The 23256-nt window shown below is 44.4% G+C and overlaps 1 protein-coding gene across 1 annotated transcript in view; it reads right to left on the reverse strand.

Annotated features, from left to right (window-relative positions):
• The window catches only part of GPR176 (G protein-coupled receptor 176), a 95671-nt gene extending 79254 nt beyond the window's left edge, over nt 1-16417 (reverse strand). Inside the window, exon 1 of the mRNA XM_034770347.1 lies at nt 15225-16417. Coding sequence (XP_034626238.1) covers nt 15225-15453 — 229 coding nt within the window. The 5' untranslated portion in view covers nt 15454-16417. The remainder of the gene's footprint in view (nt 1-15224) is intronic.
• Between the last annotated feature and the right edge of the window lie 6839 nt (nt 16418-23256).

A 23256-nucleotide genomic window follows, 5' to 3' on the forward strand; every position in this document is an offset into this window, starting at 1 on the left:
AAATAAATTTGTTAGTCTCTAAGGTGCCACAAGGACCTTGTTCTTCCTCTTTGAGAAAGCCTTTCCACCACAGCAAGAATGACACTCACAACACTGAAACCACCATCTACCCAACACTTCCCCCACCCCCACCCCAGCAAAAATAAAAATAAAAACCTGTGGTAAACAAAATCAACCAACCAACCCAAACCAAAAGATAGACATAGCAGAGTTTTTACTGCAAAATGAGAAGAGAGCCAGAGATTCCAGGAAGTATACCAGGGACTTTGCTATTGATTTTATGTCAAAGGCACTGAGATACCAGTGATTGGTGGCAATAAAAAATGTTGAGATATATAATTTCCTTGTATATCCTGTTAGGAGCCTTTAGGAAAGGGATAATAAGACAGAAAATGCCATTATGCCACTATATCAATCCATGGTACCCCCACACTGATTACTGCATGCAGTTCTGGTCATCCCATCTCAAAAAAAGATATATTAGAATTGGAAAAGGTAGAGAAAAGGGCAACAAAAATTATTAGGGATTTGGAACAGCTTCCATACAAGGAGAGATTTAAAAGACTGGCACAGACGGTGGCTTCTAATTTTCCTCAGGGGTGCTCCACCCCCGAGCCCCAGCCCCACTCCACCTTTTCCCCCAAGCCCACACCCTGTCCTGCCTCATCCCACCTCTACTCCACTCCTGGCCCCACCTCCACTCCACCTCTTCCCCCAAGCCCGCACCCTGTCCCGCCTCATCCCACCTCCACTCCACCTCTTCCCCCAAGCCCACACCCTGTCCTGCCTCATCCCACTTCTATTCCACCCCCGAACCCCACACTCACTCCACCTCTTCCCCCAAGGCCCCACCACTGCCCCCCTCTTCCTGACCCCACTCCTTCCCCACCTCCTTCTGCCCCGTCACCTGAGCATACCCCATCCCCACTTCCCACAGCGCCTCCTGCACGCTGCATGGAACAGTTGTTCCGTGGCGTGCAGGAAGTACTGGGAGGGAGGGGGAGGAGTTGGTCGGCAGGGACCACCAGTGGGCAGAGAGCTTGGCTGATGGTGGGTGCTAAGCACCCACTAATTTTTTTCCATCATTGCTCCAGCCCTGGGTGCTCCACAGAGTCGGCGCCTCTGAAAACTGGGACTGTTCAACTTAGAAAAGAGACGACTAAGGGGGGATATGAAAGAGGTCTATAAAATCATGACTGGTGTGGAGAAAGTGAATAAGGAAGTGTTGTTTACCCCTTCACATAACATAAGAACCAGGGGTCACCAAATGAAATTAATAGGCAGCAGGTTTAAAATAAAACAAACATACTTCTTCACATGCTACACAGTCAACCTGTGGAACTCATTGCCAGGGAATGTTGTGAAGGCCAAAAGTATAACTGGGTTCAAAAAAAGAATTAGATAATTTCATGGAGAATAGATCCATCAATGGCTATTAGCCAGCATGGTCAGGGATGCAACCCCATGCTCTGGGTGTCCCTAAACTTCTGACTACCAGAAGCTGGGACTGGATCATCGTCGGGTATGAATCACTCGATAATTGCCTTGTTCTGTTCATTCCCTCTGAAGCATCAGGCACTGGCCAGTACTGGAAGACAGAATTCTAGGCTAGATGGACCATTGGTCTGACCCACTATGGCAATTCTCAGGTTCTTATGTTCTGTGTGCAAAACTAAGGATTTTAAGGAAGATATATGAAATAAATATAGGGTATAATAAAAAGAAAAAAATTGCATTATTTAGATTATTTTGGTACACTTGCCCTTTTTAGGTACTTTCCGCATTGTTAGTCTAATGCCTGAAAGTTTAGTTAATATTTAATTGTCATAATCTCTGCATTACCCTTAGTAGACCTCAATCTCCCTCTTCAGGAGCTAGCCATGTGTCATGATTACAGGTGAGCCATGCCTTAGATCCCTTTTAGTCCCTCTTGAGAGCACCCCTTTGGGGACAGATTTCATTACTTCCACACCTCTAGTCCTACCACTCAGACTAGATCTCTGGACTGCAGTCCCCATTTACCAACTGTATTAACGTGACAGGCCCAACACTGTTTGACACCTATAAGCCCTTTTCCTCACAGGACCTGTGTGCGGCAAGCTAATTAAAGCTGGTTCTGACAGATGGTTTAAACTCCCTCATAGATTTCTACCACAATGTCAACAACACCACCTGTTCATTAAACTCTTTCTGGAACACTCCCACACTAGCATCAACTTCCTGGACATCACAGTCAGCTTCAACAATAGAATCCTACAGACAACCATATGCAAGAAACCCAGAATATCGCCACCCCTCCCTTCACAGATCCAGTAACTACCCCAAAATACACCAAGAAATCTATTATCAACATCCAGGCACTCAGGTACCACATAATATGCTCTGAGGAGAAAGTCCAGGATATACAGCTTAACACACTTAAAACCACCTTCACCAAACAAAGACACTCCATTAGAGAAGTAAATCGCATATTGGAATGGGCCATCCAAATACCCCAAAATAACCTGTTTCAATACAGAAATAAAATCACCTCCGACTGCTGACCCCTAGTTGTTACTAACCACCCCACACTGGAACCCATATAGGGTATCAACAAACAACTACAATCCATATTTGATGGGGACCCCCATCTTGAAAGAAATATCTCCTGAACCCCCACTTCTGGCCTTCAGACAACCCCTCCCTCCTGCCTCTCCAAGCTCATTATAAGAAGCAAACTCCCCACATATCAGGATACACCAACTCAAAGCAGCACCAGACTGCCAGAACAACAGATGCAAAAGCTGCAGACATATCTCCACTGCTACAACGATCAACAATGTCCCCCACAATTCACCTTTCAAGATCCATGGATCTTACACATGCCTATCACAACATGTGGAATACCTCATTCTGTGCACTAAATGCCCCACTAACAATTATGTGGGTTAACCCAGACAATCACTGTGCTCGCAAATGAATGCCCTATCATTGGTAGGTGAACACTTTTCACAAAGCAGTCACTCTATATACCTATCAGTCCTCATCCTCAAAGGAAACCTGCACAACACCTTCAAAAGATGAACCTGGGAGCTTAAATTCATTATTCTGCTAGACTAAAAATCATGGTCTGACGAGAGACACTGGATTTATGGTTTATTACTACAACAACCTGTAACCCATTACCCACCTCTTTTTGTCCTAAGACTGCAGAGATGTTAATGGGCCACTCTACCTTGAATGGTCCCTTACAATATGTGCTAGCTACTTATGCTAACAACAACCTTACTCTTTCCTTGCAAGCTTAGTGTGTTCCATTCAGCCCCGTTACCTCCATCTCTGGGTTGGGAGAGAAACCCTACTTTCTGCATCTCCATCTTGGTGTGTCTGTCTCCATCTCTCCTCAGGGAGCTGCTGACAGCCCACTTGACCCCTGCTTCTTCCCTAGCAGGGCCAGCTCAAGCTTTTTTGCAGCCCCAAGCAGCGAAGAAAAAAAAAAAAAAGCCTCAATCAGCGGCACTTCGGCTGCAGCTCAACCGGGCCGCTTCATTCCTCAGCAGCAATTCGATGGCGAGTCTTTCGCTCCGAGAAGGACTGAGGGACCTGCCGCCGAATTGCCGCAGAAGACCCGGACGTGCCGTCCCTTCCCATTGGCCGCCCCAAGCACCTGCTTCATTCGCTGGTGCTTGGAGCCGGCCCTGTTCCCTAGGCCAGCATCTTTAAAGTTTTAGCAACATCTTTGATCCTAGGTTAGGCCTAGGAACAGTAAACCTTGCCAGCCTAGTTCAAGTCAGACTGGGGATATTCCCCAATTAATAGCTTCTCCAAGGACCCTGGTTTTCTCTGGATGGTACCTTGTAGAATCATAGAATTGTAGGACTGGAAGGGACCTCAAGAGGTCATCTAGTCCAGTCCCCTGCACTCATGGCAGGACAAGTGTTATCTAGACCGTCCTTGAAGGTGTTTGTCCAACTTGCTCTTAAAAATCTCCAACGATGGAGTTTCCATAACCTCCCCAGGCAATTTATTCCAGTGCTTAACCACCCTGACCATAGGCGCCAGCTTCCTCTCCACCCACTCCACCCAACCCCTTCCCCTCAAGCCCCCTCCCCCATCCCACTTCTTCCCGCCTTTGCTCTGCCCCCACCCCAACCCTTCTCCCAAGTCCCCACCCCCACCCTTCCCACCCAGTTCTGCCCCATACCCTGAGTGTGCCCCATCCCTGCTCCTTCCCCCCAGAGCTTCCTGCACACCGTGAAAGAACTGATTGCAGCAGGTGGTAGACACTGGGAGGGAGGGGGTAACTAGTTGCCAGTGGGTGCTATGCACCCATTAATTTGTTTTTCCTCATGGGTGCTCCAGCCCAGGAGCACCCACGGAGTCAGTGCCTATGACCCTGACAGTTAGTAAGTTTTTCCTGATGTCCAACCTAAACCACTCTTGCTGCAATTGAAGCCCATTGCTTCTTGTCCTATCCTCAGAGGTTAAGGAGAACATTTTTTCTCCCTCCTCCTTGTAACACCCTTTTATGTACTTGAAAACTGTTATGTCCCCTCTCAGTCTTCTCTTCTCCAGACAAAACAACACCAACATTTTCAATCTTCCCTCATAAGTCATGTTTTCTAGACCCTTAATCATTTTTGTTGCTCTTCTCTGGACTTCCTCCAATTTGTCCACATCTTTCCTGTAATGTGGTGCCCAGAACTGGACACAGTACTCCAGTTGAGGCCTAATCAGTGCAGAGTAGAGCAGAAGAAAGAGTGGCAAAGGGGGTGGAGGGTAATTGGGGCCTATATAAGAAAAAAGCCCCAAATAGCGGGACTGTCCCTATAAGAATTGGGACATCTGGTCACTCTAATATGCCCTTCCAGCTTGACTGTGAACCACTGATAACTACTGTCTGGAACAGTTTTCCAACCAGTTATGCACCCACCTTATAGCAGCTCCATCTAGGTTGTATTTCCCTAGTTTGTTTATGAGAAGGTCATGCAAACCAGTATCAAAAGCCTTACTAAAGTCAAGATATACCACATCTATTGCTTTCCCCTATCCACAAGCTTGTTACCCTGTCAAATAAAGCTATTAGGTTGGTTTGATATGATTTGTTTTTCACAAATCCATTCTGTTACTTATCACCTTATTATCTTCTAGGTGTTTGCAAACTGATTGCTTAATTATTTGCTCTATTATCTTTCCAGGTACTGAAGTTAAGCTGACTGGTCTATAATTCCCTGCGTTGTCCTTATTTCCCTTTTTATAGATGAGCACTATATTTGCCCTTTTCCAGTCCTCTAGAATCTTTCCCATTTTCCATGACTTTTCGAAGATAATCACTAATGGCTCAGATATCTCCTCAGTCAGCTCCTTGAGTATTCTAGCGATGCATTTCATCAAGCCCTGGTGACTTAAAGATATCTAACTTGTCTAAGTAATTTTTAAACTTGTTCTTTCCCTATTTTAGCTTCTGCTCCTACCTCATTTTCACTGGCATTCACTAAGTTAGATATCCAATCACTAACTTTTTCGGTGAAAATGTAAACAAAGTCATTAGCATTTCTGCCATTTCCACATTTTCTACTGTTGTTCCCCTCCCCCATTGAGTAACAAGCCTACCCTGTCCTTAGTCTTCCTCTTGCTTCTAATGTATTTATAGAATGTTTTCTCTAGTTTAATCTAGTTTTGTGCCTTGGCCTTTCTAATTTTGTCCCTACATTCTTGTGTTATTTGTTTATATTCATCCTTTCTAATTTGACCTAGTGTCCACTTTTTGTAGGTCTCTTATGAGTTTCAGAGCATTGAAGAGCTCCTGGTTAAGCCAGTGAGGTCTTTTCCCATACTTCCTATCTTTCGTACACAGTGGGATAGTTTGCTCTTGTGCCCTTAATAATGTCTCTTATGTTTGCCATTGTTTGGTTTCCTGTTGGTCCGTCTCCCCTCCACACAGCTTCCTTTGATTTAACTCAATGCAGCCATGAGGGATAATATTACACAGGTAAATTGAGGTGCACATGATATTTATAAAAAAAAGAATATACATAACTCCCTCATTCCCCACACCATATAAATAAAATTTCCGGAATCCCCTGCCCTTCCAAAAAGAAAAAAAATCATTGATGTATATTCTAAAACTGCAGCTTCATGAACAAGTTAAGAGGGAAAAAATCATAAATCATTATAAATCGGCTTTATAATGTCTAATTATGCTCAGTTTTCAATAAGCAAATTAAATACACACACATTTTTTAGATAAAATCTGCCAACCATCATCCTGAACTTTTTTATAGACCAAATCTGTGTCAAATGTTTCAAGCTGAGAAGAGCTGTGGTGAAAAAGGAAACCCAGTCCTCCCCTCCAGCAGGAAAATCTGGAGGAGAGGGTTAAAGAGGAGGGAAGAGCCACAGAGTTCAGAGATTTCTCCCAGATCGTTCCATCAGGCTGGTAGAATCTGCCTCTTTGCAGCCAGGCTATGGAACCTGCCCACAATCCTATGAACCCCTGGGATGCTAATGAATCCCAGGGGATTAGTAGGAGGCTTGAGCCATCCATAAGATGGCCTTGTATCTCTGTGCTGGTTCTGTGACTAACACCAGCCTCTCCCATCTCCAGCTACTTATATGACTCCTCTCCCTCTCAAAAGAGGATCCACAGATAGGATGTATCATTCTCTGTGATGAATCTTTGCTAGGCTGGTAGAAGGCCACAGCATCCTCACAGACTCATCCACTGTCTGTCCACTCCTCTCCCCAGACCACCACCCATTGGCTTGATCTATAAAAATCACAGAGCACCCTTTGCAGGGTCCAGTGATGCTATTTTCCATTCAGAACAGGACGGGTGTGATTTGCATATGGAAGGGAACAATAAGATCCTGAATTACTAAGGGTTTATCTACACACAGTTGCAGTTGTCATCTTAAGGTGATTTTAAGCCAGTGCAAAAGGTAAGTTTAAACTTGTAAACTGAACCCAGCTTCTCCAATTGAAATAAGAAGGTCCAAACAACTTTTTACAATGATTTACTTAAATTAGTTTAATTAAACTGATGCAAGTTTGTGGGTAAACAAGGCATGAGTTAACTGATAGGTTGTAGGTATCATTTATCTAGCATACTATCAGCAGAAAAAAAGCACCACATCTGAGATAAAAGTTCTGCTGTTCATAGAGCTGAGTAGTACGCACTAGGTAGTTGACCTCAAACTATATCTCATCAAAGCAAACAGACATATACTGCAGAATTTCTTAAACTGTAAGGCTGGCCTTACTAGGGAATCTGTTACCTCTCCCAGAATTTTCAGAGAAAAGCTTACAAATGTAACTGTTTATCTTACATAATTTAATTTGTAACACAGCAAAATAAGATTTTATGTAATGTCCTTAATGACTGCAAACAAGGGAAGAAACAGTGGCAAAGCTATATAGTTTCTTGGGGTTTTTTTGGAGGGGGCGGGGGGACTATGTGACTACACACTTGCTGGGGCCAGGTGGAGTGACTCTGATGGAGGAGCTAGAACCATCCAGAATCTGGGGTGTGTAGTCAGAATGTGTGTTCAGTAGCCATTCTGAATCTATATAGAAAGCTTTCAGTATGGCCAAACTATGTGGCAGGACACACCCATGGTCACCATCTGAAGGTTGAGCCAACTGCAGCTCAGTGAGAAGGAGGCTATGAACTGGAGTATGTAGGAGCCAGCCTGTTGGAAGCAGCTGAACCAAATGGGGATAAAAAGGTGTCTACTGTGAGGTCTGTGTCTCAAAGACTGCTATCCATTTGAATCCGTTCCCTCCTTCTCACTAGGGCCAACTAAAGCTGGTGTGCCAGTGCAGGATCCTGAACTCACTAGGTTTCAAACTCACTCTGAGAATAAGCCACACAAAGACAGGGCCAATGAGTCAGTATAACACTACAGTCACCTAATATCCACGGTCAGTGTGGCCTTGACCCCAAACTGCTCACTCCCCCCACAATGACAAAGATCACCATGGTTCAGAGATGAACTACAGTAGATGAAATGCACAGGTAGAAAGTTAGAACAGTGGTGCAAATAAATAAATCTGAATCCATCTGTCAGTAGCACAAACAACTCTTACATGATTATACCAATGCAGTTAAACAAGCCTTCTCTCCACCACAATCAATGCAGCAGAATCATGGCCAGCAGAGCTATTTCACCTAATAAATTGGCTTATCAACTCAGATAGCATAGTCTTGATTCTGATGTCTGGGCTAACAAGTGTGAAGATTGTCAGCATGCTTCGCTGATAAGGAACTGAATATGTATGGAACCAACTGAAAGAAAATTCTACCCCTCACTAGATCACAGTATCCACATCACCCTTGAGAGAGTTTTGCCCCATCACATATGCCAAAGTTCAAGAAGCTCTGAAAAAATATTTGATCCACAACCTGTGAAATGGACCCATTCCCCTCCTGGAAAATCCATTTCCCCTCTGGGGAAAGCCAGTCAAGAACAAATATGCCCATTACTAATTACTCCTGGGGTAATTCTGTGCCACTGCACATGCACAGAATTCATTTCCTCCACAGATTTCTTTGCTTCCCTGCAGAAAAATGACTTTCTGATGAAGAAGGAAAGGGAAGCCACAACAGCAGTCATGTGACCCTACCTAGCTGTATGTTTTGGGTGCCCAGGACAGGTAAATCACTATGGGGCAGGAGGTGGGACTGAGAAAGACCCATCTGGTGGCTCCTATCCTACACCTGGCTCAGCTGCTAGTCCCGGCTGGGCAGGATGGGACTTCCTCTTCCTCTGCACAGCATCCGGGGCTGGGTCAGACTCCCACCCCAGATTTCTCCCTAGGCTCCAGGAAGCTCTGCAAACTCCCCTGTCCTGCTTCCTACAACCATCACTCCTCAGCTGCAGGGGGAAGGATCACTGTATGGGGAGCTGCTCCCCCATCCACCCAATCCATCCAGATCCCATCATAGCCAGCCCCTCCCGCTGAGCTTCACCCCCCCACACACTCCCAGAACCCCCCTGCTGGGCCCCACTCCCCCTGCACCTGGACCACCCTGATGAGCCACCCACACCCAGATCCCCACCCCACCGAGCCCCAACCAGCTGCACCTAGATCCCCACCGAGTCCCACTCCCCCAGCATCTGGACTCCCCCACATCCAGACCCCCCGGCTGAGTTCTATTCCCCCCCACACCCAGACCCCACACCCATGAATCCCAACCACCTTATCAATCATAGAATCATAGAAGATTAGGGTTAGAAGAGACCTCAGGAGGTCATCTAGTCCAACCCCCTGCTCAAAGCAGGACCAACACCAACTAAATCATCCCAGCCAGGGCTTTGTCAAGCCGGGCCTTAAAAACCTCCAAGGATGGAGATTCCACCACCTCCCTAGGTAACCCATTCCAGTGCTTCACCACCCTCCTAGTGAAATAATGTTTTCTAATATCCAACCTAGACCTTCTCCACTGCAACTTGAGACCATTGCTCCTTGTTCTGTCATCTGCCACCACTGAGAACAGCCGAGCACCATCCTCTTTGGAACCCCCATTCAGGTTGTTGAAGGCTGCTATCAAATCCCCCCCAACACACACACTCTTCTCTTCTGCAGACTAAATAACTCCAGTTCCCTCAGCCTCTCCCCATAAGTCATGTGCTCCAGCCCCCTGATCATTTTTGTTGCCCTCCACTGCACTCGCTCCAATTTGTCCACATCCTTTCTGTAGTGGGGGGCCCAAAACTGGATGCAATACTTCAGATGTGGCCTCACCACTGCTGAATAAAGAGGAATAATCACTTCCCTCCACCTGGACCCCCTGCAGAGTCCCATTACTGTTGCACCCAGACCCCCCCCCCCCACACACACACACACGAGCCCCTGTGCATCCAGATCCCCCAACAAATACCCAGATCCCACACTGAGCCATCTGCACCCAGATTGCCCCACACAGAACCCTCTCAACCCACCCCTGGATCCCCCCACACTACACCCCTCCACACTTGGATCCTGCCAGGCTGAACCTGCCTGCTCACACCTTGTGCACCTGGCACGGAGGGACAGGGCCCTGGGGTGTTTCTGGTGTAGGCCCAACCCTTGCGCTGTGTCACGGTTGAGTGCAACCTTATTGCTGAGTCCATGTCCTCACGGGGAGCTGCAGAGTGCTCTCCCACCTCTGTGCAGCCAGTGGCCTATACTTCCCAGTACCATGCTGGAGCTTCCACATTTGTTTGACAAATAAAATTTGCAGAATTTTAAAATATTGAGCGCAGAATTTTTATTTTTTTGGCACAGAATGCCCTCAGGAGTAACTAATGGAGATAGACAATTCCTCCATCAGAGCTGCATGCCTACCAAACTCCTTGAAAACTGCCACAGTTGCCCAATTCTCAAGAATTCATCACCCAACCTTGAAGACCTATCTAACTACCATCTTATCTCAAAGCTCCTATTCCTGGGTAAAATAACTGAGAAAGAAGTAGCCATCAGGCACCAACAATATAGGACATCAGCCTATATCTTGGATGCTTCAACAAGGGCACAGCTACTGAGACAGTTCTAGTAGCACTAAAAGACAACTTTCTGGCCTGTGTCCAGGGCCATAAGATCTCCATGATCATACTGCTGGAATTTTATGCAGTTAGTGACACAGTGGACCAAAAAGTATTGATTTCACATGAGAAGATGTCCCAGCACTACAATAGTTCCTCTGTAGTAGAGCTGAGAGTGGTGATGAATAACTGCTCCTTCTCTCCAAAGGCCTTCACCTGCAGGGTCCCACATGCTACCCCTTCTTCTCTACAGTATCCACATGAGACCACTGGCAAAGGCAGCAAGATACTACAGGCTCAGCTGTCAATAGTATGCTGATGTATTCTGAAATGATACAACTACCATCACTACGAAAATGTTAGAATTCCTACAAGAAATCAGCTCTTGGATGATGAGCTGAAGCTGTACAAGTAATGCTGGTTGAAAAGGAGAAATTCTTTGAAGAGCTACCCAAGATGTTGTCTGCCCCTTCCATTGAAGGTATACAGCCTCCTTTTATCAAAGCGGTGTAATGTCTCGGGGTTCTGTTTACTAAGGTTGGGTAACTAGGTAGCATGAGCATCTAAAAATGCCTCCTTTCACATCCAGCTTGCTAGGAAACTTCACCCCTTCCTTCCAGTCAAGGACCTGGCCACAGTGATCCATCTACCTGTTACACTTAAGTCACAGCCTTCCACACTGGCAGTGGAGAAGGAAGAGTGGTGGGTTTGCTTTGCCCCAGAGAAAGGCCTGTAGAGCAAGACCCAAAACTTCATAATTTTTTTGTGTGTGTGTAAAACTGTAGCACAAGTTTGGCCGCTACATTAACATAATTATCTCATCTAACTGCACTAAATTATAAAAAGGATTTTTAGACCAAAGTTCATGTTTGTCCAGTCAAAACCTGGCATTCTCTGATTCTTTATTACTGATGTCAGAAATGCTGAAGTAGAAAATGAAGGTTATTCAAAATATTTACACATTTAAAAAAATAATAATGAGCCCCACATCATTGCATGCCCTTCTGATATTTTTGGTTTGTGTCTACCAGTTAAACCCTGTCACATATTTAAAAGCCACTGTCCATATTCAGGCCTTGGCAGGCTAGTGACAGCTGGGATCCATTCCCCTTTAAAGCAAACTAACATCTGCTAATCTAATATTATCAATTAAATTATAAAATATAACATCTGTGAATGTACTGTTAATGTATTTTTAACATTATCCATAAAGAAAAAATTACTGGAGCTGTTTGTTTACTTTGTGTAGAAAACTAAAGTCAAATACCAAAACCATTCACACTAACAACCTCTTCACATATTAAAGGAAAAACTAACATAAATATACCACCTACTGTTACAAGTCTTCCCACAAGTCATAGGTATTAAAGAAAAAAAAACAAACGTTATACATCTTTCTTTAAAAAGACCTGTTACTGTTAAATTTTCTTGTAGGGCTCAATCTACATATGGGAATTTAAGGTAATGAGGGTGCTCACGTGAGTATTGATTTGTGGATCTGGTCCCTAGGTTTATATTACAGCTACAGTTTCACAGGGTTTAATCTTAAAGATTACAAAGTAATTCCACACCATATAGACACCTAATCCAGCAAATATTTAAGCATTTGCATAACTTTACCATGGGAAGTTAACAACATGCTTACATGTTTGTAGGATCAGCTTCCATTCAAGTGACCTGAAACAAAATGACAAACCCTCTACATCCTGAAATTACATTCAACACAGTGCTATCTGCAATATCCGTACACAGCTGTTCTGTCAGACAGGAAGGATGATTCAGTGATTAGGGCACTAGCCTGGAACTCAAGGGATTGGGGTTCAATTCCCTGCTCTGTATTACAGACTTCCTGTGTGATTTTGGACTAGTCCCTTTGTCTCTCAGCTCTTTGTGACTCAGTCTCCTATCTGTAAAATGGAAATAGTCTAACTTCCCTACCACACAGGGGTGTTGTGAGGGTAAGTACATTCAATAGAGGGAGGTACTCAGATATTATGATAATAGGAAGTCATAAGTACTTAAAAGAGTTAGTGATTCAGTGCAGCAGAGACATATATAGGGAGAATGGATTTTCAAAACCTAAGAGGTAGTAGTAGTTTTAGATACTACATCTGCTCCAAGCCCCCTGACCATTTGTGTTGATTTTCAATCACATTTTCCTATTTAAAAAAGTCTTCCCCTCCTTTTTTGTTGTGTGAAAGACCTGCACAGACAAAGGAAGCTGACAAAGGCCCCAGACTGCAATCTAATCTGCAGATGCACCCTTGCACCTATGCCAAAGCCTCAGTTACTTCACTGGGGGTCTTGCTGGGTGAATCAGATTGCAATGTTGCCAACTCTCATGATTTTATTACAAGTCTTGTGAAATTTAGTATTTTTCCTTAAAGCCCAATTCCTGGGAAGACACCAATTACATGAAAATAAAGTTTTTAGCTCTCATACCTGTAGAGAAAAATCTGAATAGATAACCCCATGCTATTCTAAAGCCTCAAGAAACAGAAGGCAAATGAATTGTATTTAAAAATCTAATTTTTAAGCCTGATTTTTTTTTTTTGGAGTCTGATTCATGAATGCCAATATTAGGACTGGGGTTTAACTGAGTATACATATCATTACTTGTATTACAATAGCACCTAGAGCAGTGGTTCCCAAACTTTAACAACCTGTTAATCCCTTTCACTAAAATGTCAAGTCTTGCAAACCCTCTCCTAAAAACGAATGTTTCCAGGGATTTTCTCCTTTACCTAAGTATAAATTATAAAAGCAGTGATCTTGGAAATATAAAATTTGTTTTTATGACATGCTTATTACACACTATTTATTATTAATTATTTATCATTACAGTATTTTTATTACATTATGAAAATGGCAACACTCTTCCAAGATCTCACTTTAGTAGCTTGTATCACTTTGAATAAGCCGGTTATAAGACAAGGCTCCTATATTTCATCGAGTATCAGATGTGAAACAGCATGAAGATATTTAAGAAGCCAACTCAAATTGTTCCTCCTACACAAGCATTCAGGTCTTGAGCAGTCCAGGCAAACAACGCACGTTACAACAAAGCTTAAACTTGTTCTTCATAATTTTAAAAACAATACTAGCTGCCTATTTAATTTTAAAAACAGCAAAAAATATCCACCTCCCTTTCCATTTCTTATAAGGAGTCTTGAAGTTTAAACCTCCTCAGTGTGATAGATATGCTTACTTAGATCTGCTTAGCTCTTGGAAGTCCAGGGGCTCCAGGCTGCTGGCCCCCTGCTGTCCAGGGTACCTAGGGACAGCTCTGTCTGCCATTAGGGAATTTTTTCCTCCCGAGAACCTCCTGTAACATTTTGCGAACCCCAGTTTGGGAACCACTGACCTAGAGACTTTGACAGAATCGGTGGATCCACTGTGCTAGGAACTGTACAAACTCCATACCACAAAGAGCTTACAGTGTGAATAGACAAGACAGACAAAAGGCAGAAGAAAAGAAGAATTATCTCCATTTTATAGATGGGGAAACTAAGGCCCAAAGAGTAAGTGACTTACTCAGTGTCACACAGCAAGGCTGTGGCAGAGCTAGAAATTGAACTTGAATATGAGTCCTAGCCCAATGTCTTTATCACAAGACTTTTCTTATTCTGTATTTAGAAAGGAAACTATTCAGTATAACCATTTAAGGTAGACTAAAGAAATATGAATTGTTACCAGGGAGAAGTTAATTTTTAAAATTATCACCACCACCAAAATATATCCTAGCACCACTGAAAACATTCAGTCAGTTGTGTCCAAATGACTGTAGCCTCATCCTGAGAGGTGGGGACCATCCGCAAGTCCCTTAGAACTCAGTCAAAGCCACAGGTGCTCAGTAGCTCTCAGGATCAGCTCCTATGTGAAAAGTCTCATCTTATTAAAATAATTGGCTTTGCATGACTTACCTCTTAGTGGCATTTTATTAAAATCTATTGTATTGAGCTCCCAAACTGTATAAATCAAGATCACCTACAGGTATGACAGACAAAACTGTTTCTAATGCCTGTCTTGGCTTGTCTCTTGAAAGAAAAGAAAATGTAATTGATAACAAAATGCCACATTACAAATCCTTAGAAAGCAAATATATACACAAATGGGTAAAGTTATGTAATAATATATTAGCAGTTACTACCATGTATCTAAACTGTATATGATCTTAATTATTTTAATTTGTTAGCTATTACATAGCAAATAAGTACAATATCACATGGATAACTTACAGCACAAACATTTACAAAGGATTCAGTTGAAATCTGCAGGAGACCAATGTAAAATTGACAGTCTCAAATATAAAAATTCAGTATCATTTATCCAAAACATTTTAAATTAATTTTTATTATAATTACTGTATATCCCATTACCTTTGAAAATAAGAGCACACTCAATGCATTATCCTTTCATTTATTTGAATTCCCAAGGGAAAGTTTACTAAATAATACATATGCATATCAAGGCAATTTCAACTGACTAATTTTTGATAGCTGTAATCTATATTACAGAGAGCATCAGAAACCTACAGAAAACTCAAAGGCACACTTTATTAATTCCACTTAAGGAGACAGCAAAAACCTAAAATGACAACCAAGAGTTGCCTGTGTAGTAGTAATTTGTGACCACAGTAATTATTGCTTGGGTGTGGGTCACAGACTGCAGCCACCAGTAAACCCACATAACAGAAAAACTGCAACAATGCTTACTTACCCAGTAGAGAGCCTATAAAGATGACAATTTGCACAGTGGTAGTGAAATGTCTGTAGGTTTGCTCCTCAATGTACTCCCCATTTTCCAAGTGTCCGATCCCATTGTAGCTTCTATTGTTCCACACAATTTGTGTATTAGACACATTCCTAATTTCTAAAGCTCTGGTGACATCCTGATAGAGGGCATGGTCACTTTCATTTCTTGAAATCCAGCTTCCATTGTACCCCATGGTGAGTGTTCTTTCTTCCTTCTCCCTACCTAATAATCACACATGATTGAACCAATGCTTTCCACTGAACAGAGCGTACAGGCAAAAGAACTGCTTTTGTGAATAAAGCCAAGTTGATTGTACCCAGCAAAGTCTTCACTGAATTTGTGTCCTGGAAAGCAGGTTTGACTTGTCATGTCTCTACCTCATGAATCATTATACTCAGGAAAGGAAAGAAGGGGAAAAAACATGACTCTGCCCTGCTATTACTTTTTCCATATTTCTTGTTTCTCCATGTCACAGTGTTTCCTCAGCATGTTTTACCACAACAAACATGAATGAGAAAAATCCAGTCCACATCATACATCGCCCTCCCAGCAGATCATAATAAAAACAACTTATTGTACATTAAAATAGGATTGGAAAACTTACAGAAAAATCAACTATGTTATTTCCCCCTGTTCTCAGTCTTTGCTTAGCTTTTTCAAAAAAGAGAGGAAAAGCATCTCTTTTTCAGTGCTAAGTCCCCTACAACTGTCCTAACACACTATATCCATTTTTCTTACTGTGAAAAATGAATTAATTTTGCATATATGTTCTTGCTCACTTGATAGTAAGAAGACACTTAAATTCCATTCAGAGGAAAGTAAATGAATGTCCAATGGCTTCCACAGAGCACCAGCTGGTTCCCATGAAATATAATTTTTAAATCCTAAAACAGATACCACTCCAGTCTTCAATGAACCAAAAAAACCCACCATAATCCTATGTGACCTTCTGTGAGTGTACCCCCAGATCAAGCACAATTCTCTTTAAAAATTATAATACATGATAGAGCATCCAAGTAATAGAATCAACATGCATTTCATCTATCTGTATTCTTAACGCTCCACAGATTGCAGAAAACCTTCAGGTCTTCAGAGCTTTCAGCAAGTCTGCTTGCAGCACTGGCTGTTAGACTGCTTGCTGCTGTGTTCATAGAGATCCTAAAGAAGAGAGATTAGATCACATGACCCTCAGCTGAAGGCTTTGGTTTTTGATGGCAGCCATCTTGCTTGTGGAGCTGTCAGCTCAACGTGCCTGAGAAAGACAGAGGAAAATCAGAAGTTTATTTTCTGAAGGGGGAAAGTTTCTGCCAATATCTAAAATAATTCTAATATTAGGAGGGAGGGGGAAAGTATTTTATTGTCAGCTTCTGATGGTAATTTTTATTTTGTTCAAAATTAGGAGTTTCCAAATTTATATTTGTGCAAACCAGTCCTGCAATGTCTAGGGTCAAATTTCCAAAAACCTCTCTGAAGCTGCGTGAACATATCATCTGTTCATGCAGAATAGGTAGCTTTTAACTGGCTGATTTAGGTACTTGGATATGCAAATTCTGTTGTTTCATTGCACAAATAACGGTGCGTGCAAATTATAGACAGTTGGGATAAAGTAATTTTGCAAATTTGTCTCTTAGATTGGGTGAAATTTTAGCTTCCTAGTTTATTAAAATCAATCTGAGTAATATCTTTTTGACATATATATACTTTAAGGTTCCCAGTAAATTTACAAATGTTAACTTATTCAGATATATAGTTACATTTTTAAATATGTTACATTAATGTGGGCAGGTAAAGGGTTTCTCAGCTACTGGCAATCAATTATTTCTTGTTGTAAAGATTGGAAAATTGAGTTATTACACCTACGTGTCCCTGTTGTGAATAGGGAACATAGCCAACAGACAGCAGGTTGCACAGGGACCATCTCAGCCTCTGTGATCATGATTTCCTATGACAGCTATGTTCCACTGGAAAATTTAAACTGTCAACCTCAAAAGTGAACTCGTGTGTAGGAAAGACAACTTTCACAGTAATTGGTCAGCAAATCAGGAACTCCATCCCTGAAAGAATGGGGATGACCATGAACTTTAACTCCTTCAAAGAAAAATGCAACTCTCTTTAGTCTAGCCTTCCCATAACACCAGATTTTTAAAAATATGATACAAAATAAACAAAATCTGCTTATTCTTTAGTCTTAACCTAAACTTTATCTCTGGCAATTATGCATTATAATAGTCTTTAATTACATGATCACACTGTATTTCTAAAGTCACACACCGATAAATTATGTTAGAAGAATATTAAGGTTACAGAGTTAAGCACTCAAAAGTTAGTAAATGCCAGAGTTAGTTACCCAACAACCTTATTTCAGCCCACTTGTATGGATGTGTGACGGGGTGGACTGGCCCCGCACTGGGACTGAGAGGGTTAACCCTTCCCTGCTGGCAGAAGAAACCACGCCCCTGAGGCTCTGCTGGGCATGCGCAAACCAGGAGTAAAGTATAAAAGCCTGCATAGCTGCTCAGTCAGGGGTGGTGGTGGAGGAAGGAGGATGCCTAGCAGAGGCTCCAGCCCAGGAGCAGTTGCGACCCTTACCGGAGAGAGCTGAGGAGCCAGGGATTGGGACCAGAGGCTGGCAGCTGTTGGAACCCCAGGGAGAACCTGGAGATCCTGATGCCACAGGGACTGCTACGTTTGGAGAACGGGTAGCAAGTGACCCAGGGAAGGGAAGGGAGTGGTATCTCCCACCATTCTGAGGGCAGCGTGTTGTGGTAGGATTCCCCGCTGACACGTGGCGGATCACGCCGTCACTGACAGGGCCCTGGGTTGGAGCCTGGTAGAGGTGGGTGGGCCCAGGATCCCCTACTGGAGGTCTCTAACCCCTCCCCCCCTTTTGGTGATGACATAGTTCACTGACCCCTCTTTTACCTCAAGGAGAGATGAACTCTGGCCGCTGGGCCCACTATCCTACGAGGGGAAGAGAGTTTAGAGAGACTCTGGCCATTGGGCCACGCTGCTTTAGGAGCGCACTATAGGGACTCTGGCCACCAGGCACCACTATTCCACCAGGGGAAGAGCATTTAGAGGGACTCCAGCCATTGGGCCATACAGCGCTGACTACCGGGGAGGTAGTAGAACCGATGTAGATGCAAGGAGGTGGGGTTAACCTCACCCTCCCTTGAATCGAAGGGGTTGACGAGGTACAAAACCTGCCATAAATGGTGGAGAATGTGGGCATCGACCAGGGCCTGCTAGAAGGACCCACATGTACAAGCTCCTAAAATGGCTGCTGGAAAACCAGCAGCAACAGGCTATACAACAGCAGACGCAGCTGTTACAGCAACTGGCTGTACAGCAGTAACTGCAGGCAGCAAAGCAACAAGAATCTCAGCAATAGCTGGTTTGGGAGTTAGCCACCCAGCAGCAAGTAAGTCAAGATTGACTCTTTCAACAGGTGGTGTCTTTGTTGAAGATGGCAGCCAGTCCTACCCCTAACCCAGCCGGAGGAGGGCCAGGGGAGGGCTGCGGGGGAATACCGGTGCGGCTGACTAAGATGGGGATGACCCCGAGGCCTTCTTAGTAACTTTTGAATGGGTAGCTATGGCCACTCAGTGGCCCCTCGAACATTGGGCCACTATTCTCACCCCGTATTTAACGGGCCCTGTGCAGGCCGCTTACCGCAATCTTGACCCACAGGAGGCACTGCAAAATGAGATGGTTAAGGCCGCTATCCTAGACCAGCTGGGTGGGCATCAGTCCAGAGACTTACTGGCAGAAGCTGCATCGAGAGAAATATCTGCCAGGAGCCCGGCCACGGGCAGTAGCCCCAGAAGGTCCGCGACCAATGTTGGAGGTGGCTAGAGCCGGATCGCCATACTAGTTGCCAGGTAGCCAAGGCTGTGGCGTTGGAGCAGTTCCTCTGGATCCTGCCCATCGGGAGGAAGGAGTGGGTGCAGCGACACTGGCCGAAGACCCTCACAGAGGCTATGTCCCTCGCCAAAGACTACATGGCAGTGGAGCCGGAAGAGCGAGCGGGTCTTAAGACAAGGACTTCAGGAAGGGGAGACCGACCTCCAGAAGGGATGGTGCATATGACCGGCGGAGGAGGTCCCCGTTTGCCCATTCGACAGTTGGGGTTGCCAACAAACCCTCAGGGGCGCGCCTGTCCTGGGACCAAGAGGACCCGTCTGGGGAGTTAAGCCTACCGCAAGGCACCCTACCCATGGAGGGGAATCGCTATAGATGCTACCAGTGTGGACAAAGGGGGCACTTCAGGAGAGAGTGCCCCTACATGGACTGTAATTATGGACAGGTCCTGACGGCGGACCAACAAGCCCGGAAGGACGGACCGACGAGCCTGGAAGGACCTGCCGATGAAGATGGTGATCCCAGTGCGAGTGAAGGGAACCCCAACCTTAGCACTGGTGGACTCTGGGTGCAGCCAAACTGTCATTTGCATGGGACTGTTAGAGGACTCCCTTCCCACCGGGGCCCCGATACAGTTACAATGTATACACGGAAACATGAAGTCTTACCCCACCGTCTGGGTGCAACTGGAGGTCGCCCAACAGGAGTTGCATTGCTTAATGGGGGTGGCCCCTAGATTAGCGTACCCCATGGTGTTGGGCCGCAACTGGCCAGGTTTCGCCAGTCTTATATGGGGGTGGAGTTGACAGCCTGAGAAGAGGAAGAGAGCCCGCTTTGGGAGACAGGGTTTGTTGGGCCAACCCGGGCCACACGACCTTTTGGAGGGGACATCGAGAGGGCCTGAAGTAACCAAGGAGAGCCAGGCCTTGACCGACGGTCTGACAGGGGAAGAGACGAGGTGGCTGGATATTGATGGAGATTTTTTGGAGGAACAGAGAGGATACTCCAGCCTTAGTCGAGTCTGGGAACAAGCGGTCAGCCAGGATGGAGAGGTCCATCCTCGGCAATATCGGCCCTAAGGCCCCCATTTTGAGATCCACAAAGACTTACTTTATCGAGTGGCCCAGGAGCCAGAGACCCGAGCCAAGAAGTGCCAATTGTTGGTCCCCCAAAGGTTCTGAAGAGGGCTGCTCCGCCTAGCCCACGCGGTCCCCTGGGCGGGTCATTTGGGGCGAGAAAAGACCTTCCTAAGAATAGCCCAACAGTTTTTCTGGCCAGGCATACACCAATAGGTCTGGGATTACTGTACCTCTTGCCCAGAGTGCCAGAAGGCCAGCCCAAAGGGGTTACCCAGGGCCCCCTTGGTGCCTTTACCAGTGATTGGCACTCCTTTTGGGGACTATCCCTATAAAATCAAGACAGCTGGCCAGCCTAGGTGGGTGGGGCCCATTGATTATGAGAGCCGGATGTCGATGGGACACCCAAGTATACCACGTAAACCTGCTGAAGGTGTGGAAGGACCGCGAGGGTTTTATGATTGCCCCATACCCCCCAGAACCCGAACTTGGGCCCTTAGCTGGCAACTACGAGGAGCCAGGCATGGTAGCCATTGGCCAAGAGCTCAACCCTATGCAGCAAGAACAGATATGGCAGGTAGTAGCCGCATTCCCCACAGTACTGTCCGCTCAGCCGGGAAAAACGACACATTGCCACTATCCCTGGCCAAAAGGTGAGAGAGAACCACTGCCCGCTCCCTAAGAAAATGTCCATGAGAAGTCTGAATGGAAAAGCTCAGACTTGCAGATGGAAGCAGGACCAAAGAATTCTGAGGGGAATTCCTCACTGCTGGGTGAGGAAAGTGGACGGTGGAAGCATGTGACTAAGAGAACCAGGCAGAGGAAAAGATGGGCTAGTGAAGGAGAAATAGAGCTCAGGAACAGGTTTGCAGAGTTGGAAAATGAAAAAGGGGCACACCAGGTGGTCGCTGAAGGTGAGAGGGCAAGGAAGAAGAGAAGAGCAGCTAGTCCTATAGGAAGAGGGGAAGAGTCAATGGAGATATCAACACCAAACATGAGCCCCAGGAGGATACGGGATGAGTTGCAGAGGATTGCAAGGGTGAATAGGAATCAAGAGGACTAGCAGCCAGAGGGAACAGGGGATAGACTGGAGAATCGCACTGTCACCACGAAACATGGTGGAATAGTAGTCATGACTGGAGTACAGGTATTGAAGGGTATGTGCTGTTTAGGAAAGACAGAAATAAAGGCAAAGGTGGTGGAGTAGCATTGTATAGCAATGATGAGGTAGACTGTAAAGAAATAAGAAGGGATGGAATGGATAAGACCAAACTCTGGGCAAAATCACATTGGGGAAGAAAGCTACTAGATCCTCCCCTGAGATAGTGCGTGGGGTGTGCTATAGACCACCGGGATCTGATTTGGATATGGATAGAGACCTTTTTAATGTTTTTAATGAAGCAAATACTAATAGGAATTGTGTGATCATGGGAGACTTTAACTTCCCGGATATAGACTGGAGGACAAGTGCCAGTAATAATAATAATAATAGGGCTCAGATTTTCCTAGATGCAATAGCCGATGGATTCCTTCACCAAGTAGTTGCTGAACCAACAAGAGGGGATGCCATTTTAGATTTGGTTTTGGTGAGTAGTGAGGACCTCATAGAAGAAATGGTTGTAGGGGAGAACCTTGGTTTGAGCGATCATGAGCTAATTCAATTTAAATTAAATGGAAGGATAAACAAAAATAGATCTGTGACTAGGGTTTTTAATTTCAAAAGGGCTAACTTTAAAAAATTAAGGAAATTAGTTAGGGAAGTGGATTGGACTGGAACTTGGGGATCTGGAATTACTTCAAGTCAAAGTTGCAGAAACTATCAGAAGCCTGCATCCCAAGAAAGGGGAAAAAATTCATAGGCAGGAGTCGTAGACCAAGCTGTATGAGCAAGCATCTCAGAGAGGTGATTAAGAAAAAGCAGAAAGCCTACAAGGAGTGGAAGATGGGAGTGATCAGCAAGGAAAGCTACCTTATTGAGGTCAGAACATGTAGGGATAAAGTGAGACAGGCCAAGAGCCATGTAGAGTTGGACCTTGCAAAGGGAATTAAAACCAATAGTAAAAGGTTCTATAGCCATATAAATAAGAAGAAAAGAAAGAAGTGGGACCGCTAAACACTGAGGATGGAGTGGAGGTTAAGGATAATCTAGGCATGGCCCAATATCTAAACAAATACTTTGCCTCAGTCTTTAATGAGGCTAATAAGGAGCTTAGGGATAATGGTAAGATGACAAATGGGAATGAAGATATGGAGGTAGATATGACCACACCCGAGGTAGAAGCCAAATTCGAACAGCTTAATGGGACTAAATCGGGGGGGCCCAGATAATCTTCATCCAAGAATATTAAAGGAACTGGCACATGAAATTGCAAGCCCATTAGCAAGACTATTGAATGAATCTGTAAACTCAGGGTTTGTACCATATGACTGGAGAATTGCTAACATAGTCCTTATCTTTAAGAAAGGGGGGTAAAAGTGATCCGGGCAACTACAGGCCTGTTAGTTTGACATCTGTAGTATGCAAGATCTTGGGGAAAAAATTTGAAGGAGAAAGTAGTTAAGGATATTGAGGTTGATGGTAATTGGGACAAATTACAACATGGTTTTACAAAAGGTAGATCATGCCAAACCAACCTGATCTCCTTCTTTGAGAAGGTAACAAATTTTTTAGACAAAGGAAATGCAGTGGATCTAATTTACCTTGATTTCAGTAAGGCATTTGATACGGTTCCAGATGGCTAATTATTAGCTAAATTGGAAAAGATGGGGATCAATCTGAAAATTGAAAGGTGGATAAGGAACTGGTTAAAGGGGAGACTACAACAGGTCATACTGAAAGGTGAACTGTCAGGCTGGAGGGAGGTTACTAGTGGAGTTCCTCAGGGATTGGTTTTGGGACCAATCTTACTTAATCTTTTTATTACTGACCTTGACACAAAAAGTGGGAATGTGCTAATAAAGTTTGCAAATGACACAAAGCTGGGAGGTATTGCCAATACATAGAAGGACCGGGATATCATACAGGAAGATCTGGATGACCTTGTAAACTGGAGTAATAG

Source organism: Trachemys scripta, chromosome 4 (assembly GCF_013100865.1).
Source record: "Trachemys scripta elegans isolate TJP31775 chromosome 4, CAS_Tse_1.0, whole genome shotgun sequence".
Taxonomy (NCBI): Eukaryota; Metazoa; Chordata; order Testudines; family Emydidae; genus Trachemys; species Trachemys scripta.